Genomic DNA, 19,553 nt, shown 5'->3' on the forward strand with positions numbered 1-19,553 from the left:
TGTGTGTGTGTGTGTGTGTGTGTGTGTGTGTGTGTGTGTCTGTGTGTGTATGTGTGTGTATGTGTGTGTGCTGTTTTTCACAAAATAATAATCACATAATCATAAGGCCAGTCTGTTCCTCTGATTGTCCAGGGCAATGCCATTGTTATTTATCCCAATTACCTATAATACACAAATCCCATAGCTGATAATTCAGCAGTCCCCGAAGGATTTGGCAACAGTGTTCAATTCTCTGCAGTTTATAGCATATGTGTGAATCTAGGATATTGTTATAAGCGCAAAGCTAATTTCTTTCTAATGTTAAAACTACTTCTAATACATAATGGAAGAACAGGTATTTCAAATCAGAACATATGCAAGACAATATTCACTAAGATGACCAGCATTGTTCCTATAGTTTTACAAATTCAACTGCAAAGGTACTCTGCACTTTAACATACCAAATTCGATGTATTCAGTGCCCAGTGTTTCCAAGGGTGGCCACTCATTAATATCTACCTACTGTACCTATTTTAACTAAGTGGATATTCAGAATACTTCACTATAATAAAATATTAACAAAAACTACACATAGTAAGGAAATGTTCGCACAAACAAATAACTGAAATCGGGATGCTATTCTGATGGAGATTGCTTAAAAATATAACAATTACACAATTATCTAATTAATACCTCTAGCACTAGCTGATATCACTAGCACTAGAACCACAAGCCTTAACAGCTGATCCTTCTAAACAAATCTATCAGCACTAAACTTCTTCTATGATTTCATGCGTACACAAGACGATTAGGATCTGTACTGTCCCACCTTGTCTGTGGATGTGCCAGTTACACAGGTATCAGTGTTAGAAATTAAGGGGGTCGAAGCTTAAGAAGTAACTTGGGCTTAACATCGCTTATTAACCAGCATGACAGCATTGGATTGGATTGGTTTCTTGTTTTACGCTGCACTCAGCAATATTCCAGCTATATGACGGCGGTCTATAAATAAGCATGTCTGGGCCAGACAATCCAGTGATTGACATCATGAACATCGATCCATGCAATTGGGATCGTTGATATGCGTCAACCAAGTCAGCGAGTCTGACCACCCGATCCCGTTAGTCGTCTCCAACAACAAGCATAGTCGCCTTTTACGGCAAGCATGGGTAGCTGAAGACCTATTCTACCCCGGATCTTCAGCATAATGAAGGAGGAAAAGTCCAAAATGTTTGGGTGGTACCGGTTGATTATAATGATACGGTGAAACCAAAAAGGCCAGGTGCCATGATGACAGGACCATGGATCATAGTTAAGATTAACAGGAAAAAACTTGGATGTAAATCCACGATCAGCAGATCATAGCATGGCAAAGGGAGGCGACTCTCCAAGCTAATAAAAGGATCACGTGCAGAGAAGTGGATATACAGTAAACTATGTTTATAACGAACTGACGGATATAACGAACTGGTCTTTGGTCCCAGCCATCTGCTGTATATATGCTTATAACGAACTAAGATATAACGGACTAGAATTGGTGGTCGCTTTGAGTTCGTTATAACCGTTATTTACTGAAGTTCTTAAATTTAAGGATCCCCAATAGCTATAATCTCAACAAATGAAAAGGACCCCTGGCTTTGTTCTTAATTTCTAACAATGAGTCCTGCATTCACATTCATAATAGCATATCAAACTGAAACAGTTTGAATATCCCTGGCCATTTGTTAACTGCATGATAGATACAGGTACGGAAAACATCACTTTTCACAAAATTCACAGAGTAAAAACAATCATCCACTGTTCTAAGTCATAACTGTATAAAATATTTTGATAAAGAGTGGCGCCATTGGGTTCACTGAGTCAAACATTGGAGAATAGGAAAGTGAGAAACTCTTACACAACAGTGCACGATTCTTCACACTGTAGTACTGAGATGTACAAAACTGTTTTGATAAAGCCATAAACTGCATAGCATATAAACAATAATCACTTCTGTCTGAGTTTACTGTGACCACAACCATATTCAAGGCTTGAATTTGATCTTGTAGAGTTTCAACTTGAAACCAAGCAGCTCTGTCAGAACTGCTGAAAATGCTGAGAGAACAACAACCTTTGTGATATTGTAGATGAGAGGGTTTGCAGAGAACCCAGAAATCTTGAATGGACTCTCCAACTCCTGAAACATGAAACAGTTGTTTCTGTAGATCTAAGATATGAAGATGTCTTTAAACTGGAAAACAACATCAACTGTCAATTAATATTTCAAAACTATTCAGGTATACATTTCCTATGTTCATGGTTAGATGGTGATGGAAAAAAAGGACAAAGAAGGAAAAATATTTGCTTCTTTTTACTGTTCTACAAGGCCTAAAATGTATCCAAGTCTGATCTGAAGGGGGCATACAACATCAGCTGGATGAATCCTCGTGACCAGATCTCATACAGCAATGCTGGACAGAAGGAGATAACAGAGGGCAATGTCTCACATTACAATTACAATGAAACTTATCCTGACACAACCCACGGCACATCAAAATTGGGGTCTTTTAAAGATCTTATCAAGGCACTTTTTAACTATTTTAGTGCCTCTTGAAGGCAGATTCAAATGAAAGGCTGTATAAAGCCTGTGTGAACCATGAGCTTGATATTACCTTGAGAAGCTCCTCGGCCAGTTTAAGGACGTTGTTGGCCAGCATCAACTCCTCCTTCTTGTGGGGCTTCTGCTCCATCTGCAGATACAGGTTGATCTGAAACAAGGCAGTTAATGTTAGTACAAGATCAAGGGCTGTAGGCTGATCGAAAACAAGGCAGTATATGCCATATAACCAGAGCTACAGGTTGATCTGTAACAAGGCAGTAAATGTTTGTACAAGATCAAGAGCTGTAGGCTGATCGAAAACAAGGCAGTATATGCCATATAACCAGAGCTACAGGTTGATCGGAAACAAGGCACTATATGCGAATATAGCCAGAGCTACAGTTATATCGGAAACAAGCCAGGATATGTGAATACAACCAGAGCTACAGGTTGATCGGAAACAAGGCAGTTAATGTGAATACAACCTGAGCTGAAGGTTGTGACTGGAAACAAGGTACTGAATGTGAAAATAACCAGAGCTTCAGGTATATCGGAAACAAGTCAGGATATGTGAATACAACCAGAGCTACAGGTTCATCGGAAACAAGGCAGTGAATGTGAATACAACCTGAGCTGAAGGTTTTGTGACTGGAAACAAGGTACTGAATGTGAAAATAACCAGAGCTTCAGGTATATCGGAAACAAGTCAGGATATGTGAATACAACCAGAGCTACAGGTTGATCGGAAACAAGGCAGTGAATGTGAATACAACCAGAGCTGTAGGTTGATCGGAAACAAGGCAGTACCGGATTCGACCCATTAAGCCCCCCCACCCCCCACCCCTTCCCGGTTCCGAAAATATATATAGTATTTATTTCGTTTGAAATGAAAATCGTCCGGGAACCGTAGTTTCTGGATATTTGAAGTCCGTATAAGCGGGGCATGACTGTATTCTGTTTATTTTAGATATTTGTGACTTTGAATATTATGCGCAGAAAAAAATTACACCGTACCCTTTCAGCGAAGTCCGGCAAACGAACGGGTGATGAGAAACTTCGTCAGTATACAAATTCGAAATTTGAGATAAAAAAATCACCAGACATGTTGATTTACCGTTTAAATTGTATTTTTTGTTCAGCTAGGCATTGTTTTATATTCAGGGATTAAGATTACCTTGTGCATTTTCTCGTAAACTAAGCCGGACACAGCAATCAGCTGTACACACGTTTTCTTGGAATCTACCGGTGAGTCGGCCAAGACACACCCAATGATATAACTTTACAGGATTTTAAATGCAAGGATCGGCAAAAGTTGTATCTGAAACTATTTTTTTATCTGGAATAATATATTCCAATATCTTGTTAATTTAGATGCAGCTTTTACTAAACATATTTAAAATAATAATAACCCTAAGAGAAGCAGCTGATTGCTATTGCCGGGTATTATTTTTTACATGGAACCAGTCTGACCAGTCACCGTCAAGGCTCCCGTGCACGTGATCGCGTGATCGGGAGAATTACGTGTTGACATAGAATCGTCCAACAAAAACAAATATGACTTTTAACGATTCAAAGTATGGCATTTATGATATATGTATCCATTCTCTGTCAACTTAAGTTCGTTTCAAGGCGTCAATAGCGGTTATCTGACCTTGGTTGCTGTTAATAACGGTGAGTTGTGCGATCTTCCGATCACTTCACACATGATTTCGCCGAAATTAATTAAAACAATATTAAAAGGAATTTTGAATAAAATTAATGAAATAAGTTACAAACAAAAGTCCAGATATACAAAGAACACTTTGTATAGCCAGACAGTGTAATTATATGAATAATTTGCGAACTTCAGTATGGATTTGTTGACATGGTATTTCCGGTGTTACATGCTCACAGTAATGTCTTTCCATGGGGGGAAAAACATCAAAACTCATTAATTCGAGTATAATGCGCACCCCCTTCTACCATGTCTACACAGCTGTGTTTTTTTGGAAAAAAAAGTGCGCACTATTCTCAAGAAAATACGGTAAGGCTTACTGATGAATTTACGCCAATTTGACCTGAATTGTCCCCAATAAGCGCCCACCCTTTCTGTCTTTTTTAAAGCCCCCTGGGCGCTTAATGGGTTGAATACGGTATATGTGAATATAGCCAGAGCTACAGGTATATCGGAAACAAGCCAGGATATGTGAATACAACCAGAGCTACAGGCTGATCGGAAACAAGGCAGTATATGTGAATATAGCCAGAGCTGTAGGTTGATCGGAAACAAGGCAGTATATGCAAATATAGCCAGAGCTACAGGCTGATCGGAAACAAGCCAGTATATGTGAATATAGCCAGAGCTACAGGTATATGATCGGAAACAAGGCAGTATATGCGAATATAACCAGAGCGACAGGTTGATCGGAAACAAGGCAGTATATGCGAATATAGCCAGAGCTACAGGTATATGATTGGAAACAAGGCAGCATATGCAAGTATAACCAGAGCTACAGGTTGATCGGAAAGAAGGCAGTTTATGTGAATATAGCCAGAGCTACAGACTGGTCTGAAACAAGGCAGTAAATTAACGTACAAACAGCTCTGTGTTGGAGTACCACTGGCCTTAAAAACAATCTGGAGGAAATGTCGATAAGGAGTGTAGAATAACCTACTTGGGGGGAAAGCCAAAGCTAGTGTGTCAATGTTGATACTGAGGACATCCCTGTTATATTGAGATAAGGTAATGCTGTTGGAGATACAGGAAGATGTAAAGTGAGACACAGATGTAACTTCACACCACTGTGACATCAATATGTTGAAATTTGACATCCGTCACTCTCACTTCACAGCTTCAACAAAATAGTCACTAAAATACATTGTACTTTAGGGCTGGGACAGGTAACCTGGGTACTCAGGTCAGGTGGGTACAGAGTAGAACCCAGGTACCTACAGGACTACCCAGACTGTGGTTAGTCATATATTGCTTAATGGCAAAAAATATCTAGAACTCCATGGTTACACAACAAGTCACTAATGTTCACATTTCTTTCAGACTATGCAAACATTCCTTCTGACTTTATATGTTTGAATAACGATAAAACTTCAGTCAACTTCAGTGTATGCATGACCAGATCGTTTTATACGATTATCTAAATAAATGTTACCAGGGCTGAGGTCATACTATTCCCAATTGGACAGCGGGTACCCGGGTAGGGTCAGGAAGGGTTGCGACGGGTACTCGAGTACCCGATAACGGGTCGGGTAGCTTAGGACTTGAGTCCAATTTTCAGGACTCGAGTTACCGTTCAGGGGAGATAACTCTAATCGCCTTTCGTAACTCGTAAGTCACTTCAAAATGGACGACAAAGTGGACAATCTTTCAAATATTTGAGCGTATTTTGACCTTGATGACACAAAGAAAAAGACCAAATGCCGTCTCTGTGGCATATGTATCAGCTACGCAGGTAGTTCGACGAGTTCCATGAAAAAACATCTAAGTTTTAAACACAAGAGCATTTCTCTTGCCGGCAGCGACCGCACGAAAGAATAGATCAATAGATGTTTGATGACCTTTTATTCGCAAAAGCATTACAAACAAGTGGGACAACATTGAACTACGGGTACTCGAGTCTGGTTCGGGTATTGTCTGCCGGGTATTTGAGTTCAGTTTTCGTACCTGGTCGCAACCCTAGTCTGGTATAGGGGGTGGGTACCTGGGTAGTAAATTGGACTCATCCAAGCCCTAGTACATTTCTTTGAGATGCATTTAGAAGTTGGGAGTACTAAGTTAGAATAAGATATATGGATGAACAACTTCCTTATTACAAATAGGAGTGACGTTTCGGTGTAGATTCCAACACTGTTATCACGTGATCATTATTACACAGTAGTCTCATAGACACAAGGAGAAGGGGTGAAGTGGGTCTTTATTCAAGTACTTGACTGGAAGTACTCCTGTGCACTGCACAAGGTCTGTAGGAGTCATTTGGGCATAATCCCAACAAAGAATTCTTCTGCAATCCAATTTACATAATTATGAAAAAATATCCTTTAGTTTCAATGGCATTCACAGTACTTAGCTTATAAACAGTTATTCATCGGTATCTTCTGAATAACATTTTAATGTAAGACTAAAAAAAATGATAGTCTTGGTGCTTGGGCACCTCCCGCATCATCATAAAGTTTGCCGCACGTTTGTTTTTATTTCCATTTTTACAAAAAAATCCAAAATATCCTTACATATTCCAAGTCTAAGGGTTGTCAAATACTGTATTCCAGTATTTTACTCATGAAGTAATGCTTATGTAGGCCTTTCCCAGGTTGATTGTATGCAACTGTTTATTTGGTTGCACAACTCTTTATTTAGCTACATAACTGTTTGAACACCCACCCACCCCACCCCCACCCCCCTAAAAAAAGACAAAAATAAAAAGACACCGCCCACCCACACTATATTTTCAAAATCCACTGCCTGAGAACCAATTCTTTTATTTTTCTAAGACTAATGTGACATCTCTACTTAATGATGCAAGAACAGGAACTCACTTGTTCTGTGATGAGCACTGACAGGTTGCGGTACTTCTTGTTGATCTTGAGACCGAGGGTCATGAAGCGGAGGAGGTAGACACCAAGAGCGAGACACCAGAACACCAACTCCCAGTTACACTCAAAGTCCAAGTATGTTTCTGCATCCTTCAGCATCTGTAACCATGGTAACATTGGGATGCAGCTGTCTCAAACATTTAACCACAATCCTCTACACTTACAGTGATGACTTGTTAATCTGGACAGCTGTTTCCAATCAACTTGTTTACATCAACAAGCACTTGTGTTATTAGCAGCTGTTAGCAATATTCATGAAATTCATAGTGGACATTAAAAATGAGTCCTAATTTCGGTCCTGGAGTCATGTTCTTGCCATTATACTCAGTAACACCTGCAAATCTGAAAACACATGTTGATCTTCTCACTACACCGTACTTACCTGTAGGCACATGAGTGTAACGATGCAGATAGCGAGCAGGAAGGTGGCAGACACAATAACATCAACAGATCTCTGGGGCCCTCGGCGCTGAAACAAATAATAATTTTTTTTAAAGGGACAGGAATTTGGTACCAGTCAATGAAGCATGGTCTCCCTTTTACTTGATTTCTTATTACATCTTTGAACATATCATTTATGCAAGAACAATTTTCAGAGACTAGGAAATTAATGACTTTCAAAATTTTAAACTTTTCCAGACAAGACATGCCATGCTTAGGCTAAGGGCCACTAAGTGGTTTGGGGCTCCCCTTTTGAAATGACCCCACTTTCTTGTCACTAGTGGGCCTAAAGGCCTTCTTTTCTGTCAACTTGAATGAACACTTCTTTGCATGAAATGATGGATCCTTCTTGAATATTGTAACTCACGTTGTAGGAAAATCTATTTTTGGTCAAACAGCAGCCACAAAATATAACCAACCACTTCTCTTGGAAAAAGCAGTTCGTTTGGGACAATGTTTTGCCATCACAACAGAAAGGCTCTGCTTGGTTCACTCCTTCACTTGCAATTTGGTTTGCTAATCTCCATACCAAATGAGAGTGAGAGTCTGCCTTCGAGTGTACCATCGCAAGATTCCCTCCCTTATCTTTAGGCATACTTTGTATCAGTTAATTGCATATTTAGATGCTTGATACCACTGCTGTGTTGCAGATTTTCCGACATGCAGATAGAAAGCCTCGTAAATCATGTTAATGTTGACGAAAGCCAAATGTATGATTTAAAATCCTAAGTATGACTAGAGCCAATCAAAATGCCTGTTTTACATGTCAGGTACGGCAACAAAGTTTCTAACAAGGATACTTCATTCCAGTGATATGACATGATAGTGTAATGAAGGCCTCACACACTGTGATGAAGCTAGCTTTGTACCATTACGCACCGTTCACTTCCCAATATAATACTGGCAAAACAAGCATGTTAACAAATTTTATGTCAAAATAATGCATGTTGAGGTATATGAGAATCCTTCGTATTAGGAACCATGATGCGAGTGAGTGATAATTCTTGCGCCATTATTGAAAACAAGAATGAACAATGGCAGGATATATTCCTACCACTACTCAGACACCATCCTAGACCCTGGCACAATCTGCTGCAACCACGCACCACAATACACAGGTAATGTTTGTTTGTTTGTTGTTTAAGGCCACACTAAGCAATATTCCAGCTATTACAGATATATACAGGTAATGTTTATATGGTGGTTGACCTAAATCCATCACAATTACCGTATTCGACGTAATAAGCGCCCCGCTCTAATAAGCGCCCACGGCGATATTTGCTAATATATTGGCTAGTGAACAATCCCAATTAGCACCCCTTCCGATTGATCAAAGTACACAAGACTTATTTATTCATGTATAATACACACTCGTGTGTTATATGCACCCTTAATTATGGGCAATTAAATTCTGGAAAAATATATCTGTCGTATATAAACAGTTCAGGCCGTCAGCATAAAACCTCGAAATTTACCTTTCAACTGTTTTTTTCCACCAAAATAATATTCTAATAAGAGCCCCCTACTTCTAGTTTTGAGAGCGCCCTGGGCGCTTATTACGTCGAATACGGTATGTCCTAAAACTGTTGTACAACAATCATCAAAACATCATGATAGACGGGGATGAAGATGTTACCTTGAGGTAAGATCGCAGAGACAGCCATGTTTTGATGTTTCTCACTTTACTGAGACGGAAATGAGGCATGTCAAATTTGCGGGCTCGACGAGAAGATGTGAGGTAGCAGAAATGCTTGGCATACAACAGGCGCTATAAACAGAAGAAGTATATCAGGTTTTATAAGACAGTCTGTGTGTATCTTGTCTGAATTCTTAACACAAACTGTAGGAAATCAGTGTACTTATCTCCCCTTGATCATGATCAGGGTATAATAACATGAACAAGCCATTTTACAAGTCAGCACACAAGCCAGACATGAATGCATAAAAAATGTAATAGTACATACATAGTTTGAATGGTGGTTCAAGCTTGGTTAACCTTCAGCACAAATGAAAATGTTTGTGTCTATTTTTTGTCAAGTATGCAAATTAGGCATTATGTAGACGATTTGAAAAAAATCTATTCTAATTTACCTTCAGTTTCAAACATTTTTCAAAACTGGCAAAAACGTCAGATGATCATCAATTTACTCGGGATGGAAAAAGATATCCTGTTAACTATTTACTACAGTAGTAAGCCTGCTTTAAATCCACCAAAAGTTAGAAAGAATGTATATATATATGACCCAATCACATCAAAAGCAGATCTTAGTTCTCGATAGTGCTGAACAAAAATCTGTAGACATCCCATTAAGGGTCACATCAGAATGACCTTTCGCGAACTTTGACCGACCAATGGAATGACTGACAAGAAGTCTACATTAGCCAATCAGAAAGGCAGCTTTCTCGTAATTTATGGCACTAGTTTCAAACTGCCGACTATGCTTCGAGACATATTTTGACAAATTCTCGATTAAAAATTTGAAAACTGAACAAAAGAATATTCTGGAATGTCTAATAGATGACCTTGATTGTATGGATTCAGTCATAAAGCATGCAACTGTTGTTCGAAATACCCCGTGTCAAATGTTTTCGAGGATGCATGATTCTGTGTGTCACTTTCATGATCTGGTAAGCAACACTCTGATTGGTCGGATGAAAGGTCGTTTTGACGTGACCAGTAATGGGATATCCTCAGATCTTTGTTTAGCAGTAGCAAGAACTAACATCTGATTTTAATGACATCTCAGAGGAGTGTTTTATAAATCATTATTGTACTATACTACTCAAGTTTTGATAGGGATCATCAGGTATGTCTCTCTATTTAAACATATACTTGACATTTTATGAGATTCAGTATTGTGCATCATGTAAAGATAAAAGAATCAAAAGTGGAGTAGCATATAAAAAATGTCCTCTTATATAAGTTGAGGTGAAATTGGGTTTAACGTCGCGTCCAAGATTATTGCACTTATATAGCGACGTGCATGTACATGTGTGTGTTTGTGTGTGGCTGCTTGTACTAGACCGGACTGATGCCGATTTATAGTGCCAGCACACTGAGATACCATGCCGCAGTTTAACATGAATACCTCACTCAGACACAGTATACTGACTCCGAGCCGACCAGTCCTTGTTTTAGCCCCTTAATGCCGAGCACCAGACGGGGTAACAACAAGTACCATCTTTTAACGTCTTTTGGTATGACGCGGCCAGGGATCGAACTCCAGACCTTCCGCTCTACCACTAGACCACGGAGGCAGTCCCTCTTATATAAACATGTTTCATTATTGTATCATGACTCAAATTATTGCAATGATACTTTGATGAAACTTTACAGCCTACAAAGTATAGACCTCAGTGACTAAGTCTGGATATAACTGTGTAACTGCCATGCCCCAACTAACCTGTTTAAATGTCCTGTCAGCCACAGACAGCAGGAAGAAGAAGATGAGACTAAGGCACAACCTCTGCGTAACACCATTCAGAGCAAATAAACTACGTCTGAAACAGAGATGGAATACACATCAACTCACAACTTGATAAAGACCAATCTCTTTAAAATCAGATCATTTACTCCGATACAATACCTCTCTGTGTCAATATCTCATGGCAATTCCATTGAAGGTCGCATCAGGGGAACCCTGCAAACTTTGATTGCCCAATCTAAAAGAAGGATACATAATTTCTTAAGCCAAACAGATGTCAGCTTAATAAAACAATACGGCCTTCATTTCTTTACCGTCATGATTCTGAAATTTTGATCTTTGCAAAAGAAAAACGCTGCAGAACACAAATATACCCTCAACCATCCATCCTTAAGGGTGTAGATACTGACAATATCAAAGAAAAACGCTGCAGAACACAAATATACCCTCAACACTCCATCCTTAAGGGTGTAGATACTGACAATATCAAAGAAAAACGCTGCAGAACACAAATATACCCTCAACCGTCCATTCTTAAGGGTGTAGATACTGACAATATCAAAGAAAAACGCTGCAGAACACAAATATACCCTCAACACTCCATCCTTAAGGTGTAGATGCCAACAATATAACAGAGCGGCTTGATGTTTTTGCATTCAGAACTCCTTGATTGTATTTATATTCAACATGTTCCAGATACAGAAATCAGATGCTTGCTTGTAAGCTTTGTCCGCTCGAACCAAGAAGATAGAAGCCTCCTCGTTGATTGGCTGATAAGAACATCTGTCTGACGGGAGCACCTATAAAGGCGTTGTATGAACTTTACGCAAAGAGATATCATATCGGAGTAACATATCTAATTTTCAAGAGACTGGCTAGAGATGATCAATGGCAGTACATTACCGATCAAGGGCCATTGGTGCTGAATGTTATCAGCTGTTTGATCTGCAAGGCAGATACCAGGATGTATTTGGCTGAGTGATGTTGTGGGTGTGTAAATATTTTGGACGAGGAATAGGGAGTGAAAGACTGCCCAGTAAAATCAGCTTGTAGAATATGAAATGAGTTACATGTGGTAAATTTGGGATTACACTTTCTCAGTAAAGTACAAATTTTAGGTCAATGTTACATTTGACCACTTTCTAAAAGGCATCGTCTATTCACTGACATGTGTATTCAGATGAACAAAGACAGTAAATGCTACTGCAATGAACCGAGCTGTCTGAGTTTGATAGCATTCAATCAAGGAAGTCACAGAGTCTGACAACTGATCCTTTGAGCTGCCTCTTATAGCCAGCATAGGTTGCTGGATCCCGATTCTAACCCAGAGTTCCGAGAGTTCCTCCTGAAGCACCGTCTCCAGCTGCACCTACCTCCAGGGATTCTGCTGCAGCTGGTCCCACAAACTGCAGATCCCGGCCAGCTTGAACAGATCCGGCAGCTGCTTGATGTGGTACAGCCGGAACACCAGCGGCACACAGGCCATGATGATGGACAGGGCCAGGCCGATGAGGATGTAGTCGGAGCTCTCGGGCATGTTGTCCACCTTGTCGATGATGGCCCAGCCAATGTCCAGAGCTGTCAGATCCACCTTCTTACATTCATTGCCTTCCCATAAAACACAGCTCACTGAAAGAATATACATCATTGCAAATATGTGTATAAAACCCACACCACAAACCATCAATGACTCCTTATGATGACAAATGCGTACATCTTGCTTGCGAGGGAAGAGATGTAAACAGTCCTAAAAGTTATATTTGAAGTGTCTGCAGGCTCAATAGACTAGTGTTTGTTTGTTTTTTTGTTTGTTGTTTAATGCAGCACTCAGCAAAATTCCAGCTATGACGGCGGTCTGAAAATAATCGAGTCTGGACCAGACAATCCAGTGATTGATATCATGATCTAGCAATTGGGATACGATGACATGCATCAGCGAGCCTGTCCACCCAATCCCGTAAGTTGCCTCCTATGACAAGCATGTCGCCTTTTACGGCAAGCTTGGGTTGCTGAAGACCGATTCTTCCCCGGATCTTCACGGGTCGACTCAATAGTGATGTAAATGTCTCTATCAGCTTCTGATTATCAAGAGACAATGTCTTGTATTTATAAAGAAAATGAGGTGAAATGGGGTTTAACGTCGCGTTCAAGATTATTTCACTTACACACACATATATATATATATATATATATATATATATATATATATATATATATATATATATATATATATAGATATATAGCGATGTGCATGTGTGTGTGCTTGGCTGCTTGTACTAAGAAGTGATAATACGCTTTAAAACATGAAGTTGGATTGGACGATGATGATATTGTCAAATAGGAAAGTAACAACCTCTCTCATTGGCTGTTTGATAACGTACCTTTCCTTTATGTATCGCAAGTTTTTGTGTATCCTTGGATACACCATTGGTCATGCCTTGCCGAATAATCTCCATGATAGCTCACACTTGTGAGTGACTTATCCACTGTTAAAATAATAATTTTGTGGGAATGTTCAGTGATGACCATTGGGCGGGCTAGATTTGTTTCTGTTACATGCCTCTCTCATGCAGAACACCACCAGAGGGTTATGATGACCCTTAGTTTTCCACCATTCTAAAATAACCAAGAGGTAAAAAAATGCCTGTATTCACAGCGACTTTTAACAAGTTACCTTTATCAGGAGGTGGAATATGGCTGACACCAGTGGAAGATGCTGTAGGCTGCAATACAGAGACCTCAGTTCAGTTCAATCTGAATGAATACGCATGGCCCTACTCCAGTTTCTAAACAACGGTAAACCCCTTCACAACACAGCACACCAGGGCACCAGGGCCAACTTGCACAAAGCGATCTTAGAGCTACGACTATTGTAAGCTTATGTTTAAAGTATGAGAGTTACGATCATCTTAGCGCTAAGATCGCTTTGTGCAAGCGAGTCCAGGTAAGTGATCTCAGCTCTATAACCATTGTATGCCTAAACATGCTAAAAGTTGAAGTTCAGAAGTTACAATAGTTAAAGTGCTATGATTGCTGTGTGCATGTAGGCCCTGAAATTAGGTCTGTATGTTGGTCAGTGGCTACAATGGATATGTTGATGACTTGATTCCTTCTTCATGAGGTAGATTGATGGATATGCAAAGCTGCTTGCTATATTGAACCATGTTGGAATGACATGATCACAATCATGCTAACCTTATACTGTGAGTGTGTCAGCAGGGTTTGAGTGAGTGAGTGAGTGAGTGAGTGAGTGAGTGAGTGAGTGAGTGAGTGAGTGAGTGAGTGAGTGAGTGAGTATGGTTTTATACCGTTTTTAGCAATATTCCAGCAATATCACGGCAGTGGACACCAGAAATGGTACATTGTACCCATGTTGGGAATCGAACCCGGGTCTTTGCCGTGACGAGCGAATGCTTGAACCACTAGCTACCCGACCGCCCCAAGCAGGGTTTTATCATATGGTTACATACATTAATAAAATAATAAATTGCAAACTGCATGTTACAAATAACTGACATCTTTATTCCTGATGCTAGTATTTTAGATTTCAAGGGATGATTTTCTTAACTCTGACATTGAAATCCCAAGCGATAATACGCTTAAGGCTTCAGGGCTCGTGCAATATGACATTCATACAGTTCTTGTATACAGTGAACTTCGGTTGTAATGAACTCAAAGGGACCACTAATTTTAGTTTGTTATAACCATGATAACCGTAGTTCGTTATAAGCATGTATACCTAAGTTAATCAGTAAGCAATGGTAAGTGTCTGCGACCAAAGAATCTGTTCGTTATAAGCGTGTTCGTAACAAACATAGTTTACGATATATAATGTTCCTCTTGTCACAAGCCTATGACCCTGAAATGTATTACTCGGGGTCCCCTGTACTCGAAATTAGATGGACCCAGGTATATCACTGAACAGGCTTGGGATGGACTTTAAAAATCAAACTTGGATCATGAGGAATGCTGAGTGAAACACAAATGTTTTAACCACAAGGATACCCAGGTACTATCAGTCACAATGCCCCAAGCAAGGATTCATCTCGGATTCCATACTAAGTGAACTTGCCAGGCAAACTGGGATTGCAGTTTTTGGGCAGTTTTTTCTTAATTTCAGATAAATTTACCACTGAAGTATATGATGTAGATTAAGCATTAAAGCTTCTATGTCTGTATTGTTCCTGCTGTATCAGTTAAATACAATCATCTTGACCAAGCCATGACTTTAGTTGTAATTATATAAACAAGCATTCGAAATTTTTGCTGACTTGTAGTCGAATAACGGCCTCTGAACAGATGTAGATAAATATCTGGTTGTATGACAAAGCTAGGAAGGTAATATGTACCTTGCTGGTCCTACACTTACTGTACTTGGGTGAATTATTTGGCAACTGATCAATCAATGTGTTATGACAGTGATGCATATGAACTGTGAAGGAAGTCTGAGGGCTTTAACACCTTTTTCTTGTGTTGGATACGAAGTGCATTTATCAAAAGGCTATGCCCAACATGTCTGGACCTACTGACCGGCTGTAACAAGTTGATGACGTGCAGGTTGCTGGTAGTCCATCCCTGGGTGTGCAGCTCCTCGTTCTCAACCTGGTTCTCTCCGCTGTCAGTCAGCTCGGCCTCCGATCCGCAGCTCGATGAGTAGGATGAGGAGGTGGTCACGTCCGACTGTATCCGGTCCTCCCACTCCTCCGAACTCATTGTTACCTGCATAGTGCAACAATATCCAACAGTTCATTGCATTTGATGCATGTAAGTCATAAATATATTGTATAAGCATGTAAATGGTAAGTTATTATCAATATGACATCAAGAACACTTCTGAGTGAATATTGCTATATGCAGCACCAGCAGCTATTCATGGTGCTCCACTTATGGTGATGTGTTCTATGGTCTGAAAACTACCAGTACATGCACAGCAAACCCAGTCACCAACCTTGCTACCAACAATTGATATACAGTATCTGCCTTAACTACCAGCCTGAAATATTCCAGACCGCATTACAACAGACAGACACAACACGTGTTATTCACCTTATTTCCTGTGTCTGGAGTTGCAGGACCTGGTGTAGTTTCATTCTCCGAGGAACTTCCAACCACCCCACCAGACTTCACAGACTGAGGCCACAGTCCCAGGTTATTTGGCACAACACGTGATCTTGCAATTTCCCCGAGATCTGCACTCTTATTGGCACTAATAACACGCCGACGTCGTCGTAATGATGTCCCAGACATGGATAACTTCACATCTGTGATAATCTCATTTTCAGATACATCTTCTGCATCAGAATCTTGCCTGGATTTCTTTGCAAGGTCTGATAATCTACGTGTGATCTCTAAATGTGTCTGCTTACTCTGAGTTTGAGGTAACTCTGTTCCACAACTATCCCTGAGATCATGGGAACTTTTGCAAAATTGGCCCGAATCCCCTAACTGTACTTTTGATTCATGTTCTGAATCTGAATGAATATCATCAGAAATTCTTTCAGAATCAGCAAAATTTTCTTCCTCCAATCCATCCCTGGCACTGCCCTTCAGGATTATCTCCCCTATTGCTCCTGGCAAATGCGAATCATTATCCTGAGATTCAGATCCAAAGGAAGAAAAGTCTTCCTCTAAAAAATCAATATGATTAACAGAAGATAATTTATCACATGCACTATTTGCAGACAAATGTTCACACTTTGTGTTCACATCCAACCCTTCCTTGTGACAAAACTGCTCTACAGAATCTTCGTTCCTGGAGTCAACATTCAAATGACCCTCATGAGAGACAGATTCTAGTGCAGATTTTCCAGACTGAACATAATTTTGTTGACTTTTCTTCTGATTGTTAACTTTTATGTAATCCTTTTGATTTTTATCTTTTGGTGAGATACTTCTTCTGCATTCCATTTTCTGAGGGTTTCTTTTAACTGACATGTTTTTTTGTTTGCCCTTCCTGTCTTGTCCATTAAGATTATCCCTTGCACTTCCCTTGCCTGACCTAGAGGCCTCATTGTCCAGGGTTGTGTCAGAGACAACTGTAAAACTCTTTGCTGATTGTGACCGTGACGCTGCCGAATCGGATGGAATGCTGTCCTGAGATTTCTGACTACTTGTAGAAATGCCAACCTTACTAACACGTTTCTTTGATTTAGAGAGACTTCTGAAAAGAAATAATTGTGAATATTTATACATGTAAAAGTCAACAATAAATGTATACTCAAAATGAAGGTGTTATGTGAGAAGACGATTTTGAAACTGTATCAACATTATCAAGATGAAATATTTTTTTAATATTAGTATATGAGACTGTTGATGAACTCAAAGTTCTTTTCTTAATTTTATAAATCATATGGGTGATTAAGAACATACATGACTAGTCTAAGTCAGACAGGGAAACAATTTGTGATTTCATGTTTATAAACATAGGGTGACCAGGCAAGGAATTAATTGCCAATGGCAGTTAGCTGAAAACAATAAAACAAATTCACTTTCCGTGGTGAGGTGAGGTGAGGTGAGGTGAGGTGAGGTGAGGTGAGGTGAGGTTTAACATTGTGTACAAGATTATTGCACTAATATAGCGATGTGCATGCATATGTGTATAGCTGCTTGTACAAGTCAAGAGTTATGCGGGTTTTAGAGTCTTCACCCAGTCAGATACACTTTCGCAGGTTAACATAAATATCCCCCTCAGACACAATATACTGACCCCTAGCCAACCAGTATCTAGTTGTAGCACCAGGCAGGGTAACAACAAGTACCATCTTTTAACATCTTTAGGTTTGACATGGCCAGGGAATTGAGCCTGCTATCTGAGCATACACCCTGTCCACTAGACCACAGAGGTCTTACCAGTTACCACAGTGGTAAACTACCTGACAAACGATAATAACAGCACTAACAACAGAACTGGATCATTCAGAGACTCTCAGACGCAACATCAAGATGCTTGTGAAGTTTGCACTAACCTGTTGAGTTTGTTGAGATCCCTGTGTGGAGTTTTGTGAGAGAAGTGTGACACCACAGTCTGGGAGTGAATCAAAGCCAGCACCATCATCAGTATGGCAGGCATCATCACCTCCGACAGAGACAGTTCCTGGAGAAGACATCACAAGTTACATCCTCCAGTCAACGGTTAACATTGTACAGAGATGCCTACCCGTGTTTGAGGCAATTGCAGTTTAGTCATTTAGAAAACAGCAACATATTCAAGCTATATCACACAATCCTGTTAATAATCAGACAAAGCAGTGATTGACATTATGAAATACTCATATACCCACCGCTTATATGACAAGTCTGGCTGCTATTGAAACTTCAAAAATAAATTTTTCAAAACTCCCAAACTTTCAAAAGACACCAGTTTACCACTAGACCTATCTATGTGCCAATTTTGGTAAAGATATCTCTCATGGTTTCTTAATTCTGTTACAGAAACAAAATGTGATGGACGGACAGTACCCATTCCTATATCCCCCTTCCATTGCTCAGAGTTATATTATGGACAATTCTTAGCTGAGCTTACTACTAATACTAGACTTGGGCTTTGGACTCGTGACTGAAGCTGCAGACTGTTTAAGACAAGAACAGCTTACCATGGTTACTGCCAACTTAATAGCAAGCTTCATATAGATATGGAACACTAAAATTCAAGGCTTTTTCAAGGCTTTCCATTGTCATTTTCAAGGCTTTTCTAGTTGGGTTATTAGCCTTAGTTTGTCAATATACTAGTCATGAGAAAAACATTGCAAATTTTCCATCAAGATATATTTTCACAAACAACAAATAAAATAAATTAGGCCCGTCATGAATTTTAATACTTTTATTAACAAATGTATGTCGTTTTCTACAAATTCAAGGATTTTAAAGCTATTTAGGTGATTTTCAAAGCTTTTCAACGATGACACTACAAATCAAGGTTTCTCCGGAGGGACTTTAAAATTAGGGAATTTAAAGAAGGCCTTTTCCAGCCTGTATTGGAACATATTCTAGCATGGGTAAACACAGATGTTTAGTTGTTTGAACAGTGTCATGACAAATAATATATATCAACTAAATGTGCATCTTGGCATCATATACGACTTGGCAAAGTACAATCTGTAAATTTGGAGCTGCCAAAATACCAAATGTAAAAGAGTATGTAATTGAACACATTTGTGACAGCGTTTCTACTCACATCCTCCGTGATCTCGCCAACAGTACTGAAGTAGACGACCATAGTGACTAGCTGTTGTGTGTAGAGGTACAACAGGAACAGGAAGAACAATACAGAGGACTGCTGCACCCACCTGCAACACCAAGCACCTGTTGGCAAACACTTCCTCATCCAGGGGAGTGATCATGTTCTACCATGAAGTTGCAAATTACTCCCTTCTGATTGGTCAGTCAGAGGTATCAAAACATGACCACCTTTTTGAAACAACTGATTTGAAGGCTAGATTACCACGGAAGCTAATATTTACAGAACAGTACTTCTTTCTCAGTCATTGTCGGTAGGTACTTTTAAATAATGATATTTACAATAAGACGTTACAAGATGCAGAGTTTCC

The 19,553-nt window shown here is 39.7% G+C and overlaps 1 protein-coding gene across 3 annotated transcripts in view; it reads right to left on the reverse strand.

Annotated features, from left to right (window-relative positions):
- Positions 1–1,059: 1,059 nt before the first annotated feature.
- Positions 1,060–19,553, reverse strand: part of LOC124149484 (protein PHTF1-like) — a 48,574-nt gene continuing 30,080 nt past the window's right edge. For all 3 annotated transcript variants that reach the window (XM_046521102.2, XM_046521101.2, XM_046521103.2), the window contains 12 exons: positions 19,181–19,292; positions 17,973–18,100; positions 16,054–17,167; positions 15,538–15,726; positions 13,682–13,730; positions 12,381–12,636; positions 10,987–11,083; positions 9,219–9,350; positions 7,524–7,610; positions 7,085–7,240; positions 2,631–2,726; positions 1,060–2,155 (listed from right to left, as the gene is read on the reverse strand). In XM_046521102.2, the coding sequence (XP_046377058.2) occupies positions 2,003–2,155; positions 2,631–2,726; positions 7,085–7,240; positions 7,524–7,610; positions 9,219–9,350; positions 10,987–11,083; positions 12,381–12,636; positions 13,682–13,730; positions 15,538–15,726; positions 16,054–17,167; positions 17,973–18,100; positions 19,181–19,292 (2,569 nt within the window). In that variant the 3' untranslated portion in view covers positions 1,060–2,002. The remainder of the gene's footprint in view (positions 2,156–2,630; positions 2,727–7,084; positions 7,241–7,523; positions 7,611–9,218; positions 9,351–10,986; positions 11,084–12,380; positions 12,637–13,681; positions 13,731–15,537; positions 15,727–16,053; positions 17,168–17,972; positions 18,101–19,180; positions 19,293–19,553) is intronic.

The sequence above is a fragment of the Haliotis rufescens genome, unplaced genomic scaffold (genome assembly GCF_023055435.1).
Source record: "Haliotis rufescens isolate VD_foot unplaced genomic scaffold, xgHalRufe1.0.p SCAF_1, whole genome shotgun sequence".
NCBI classification, from domain to species: domain Eukaryota; kingdom Metazoa; phylum Mollusca; class Gastropoda; order Lepetellida; family Haliotidae; genus Haliotis; species Haliotis rufescens.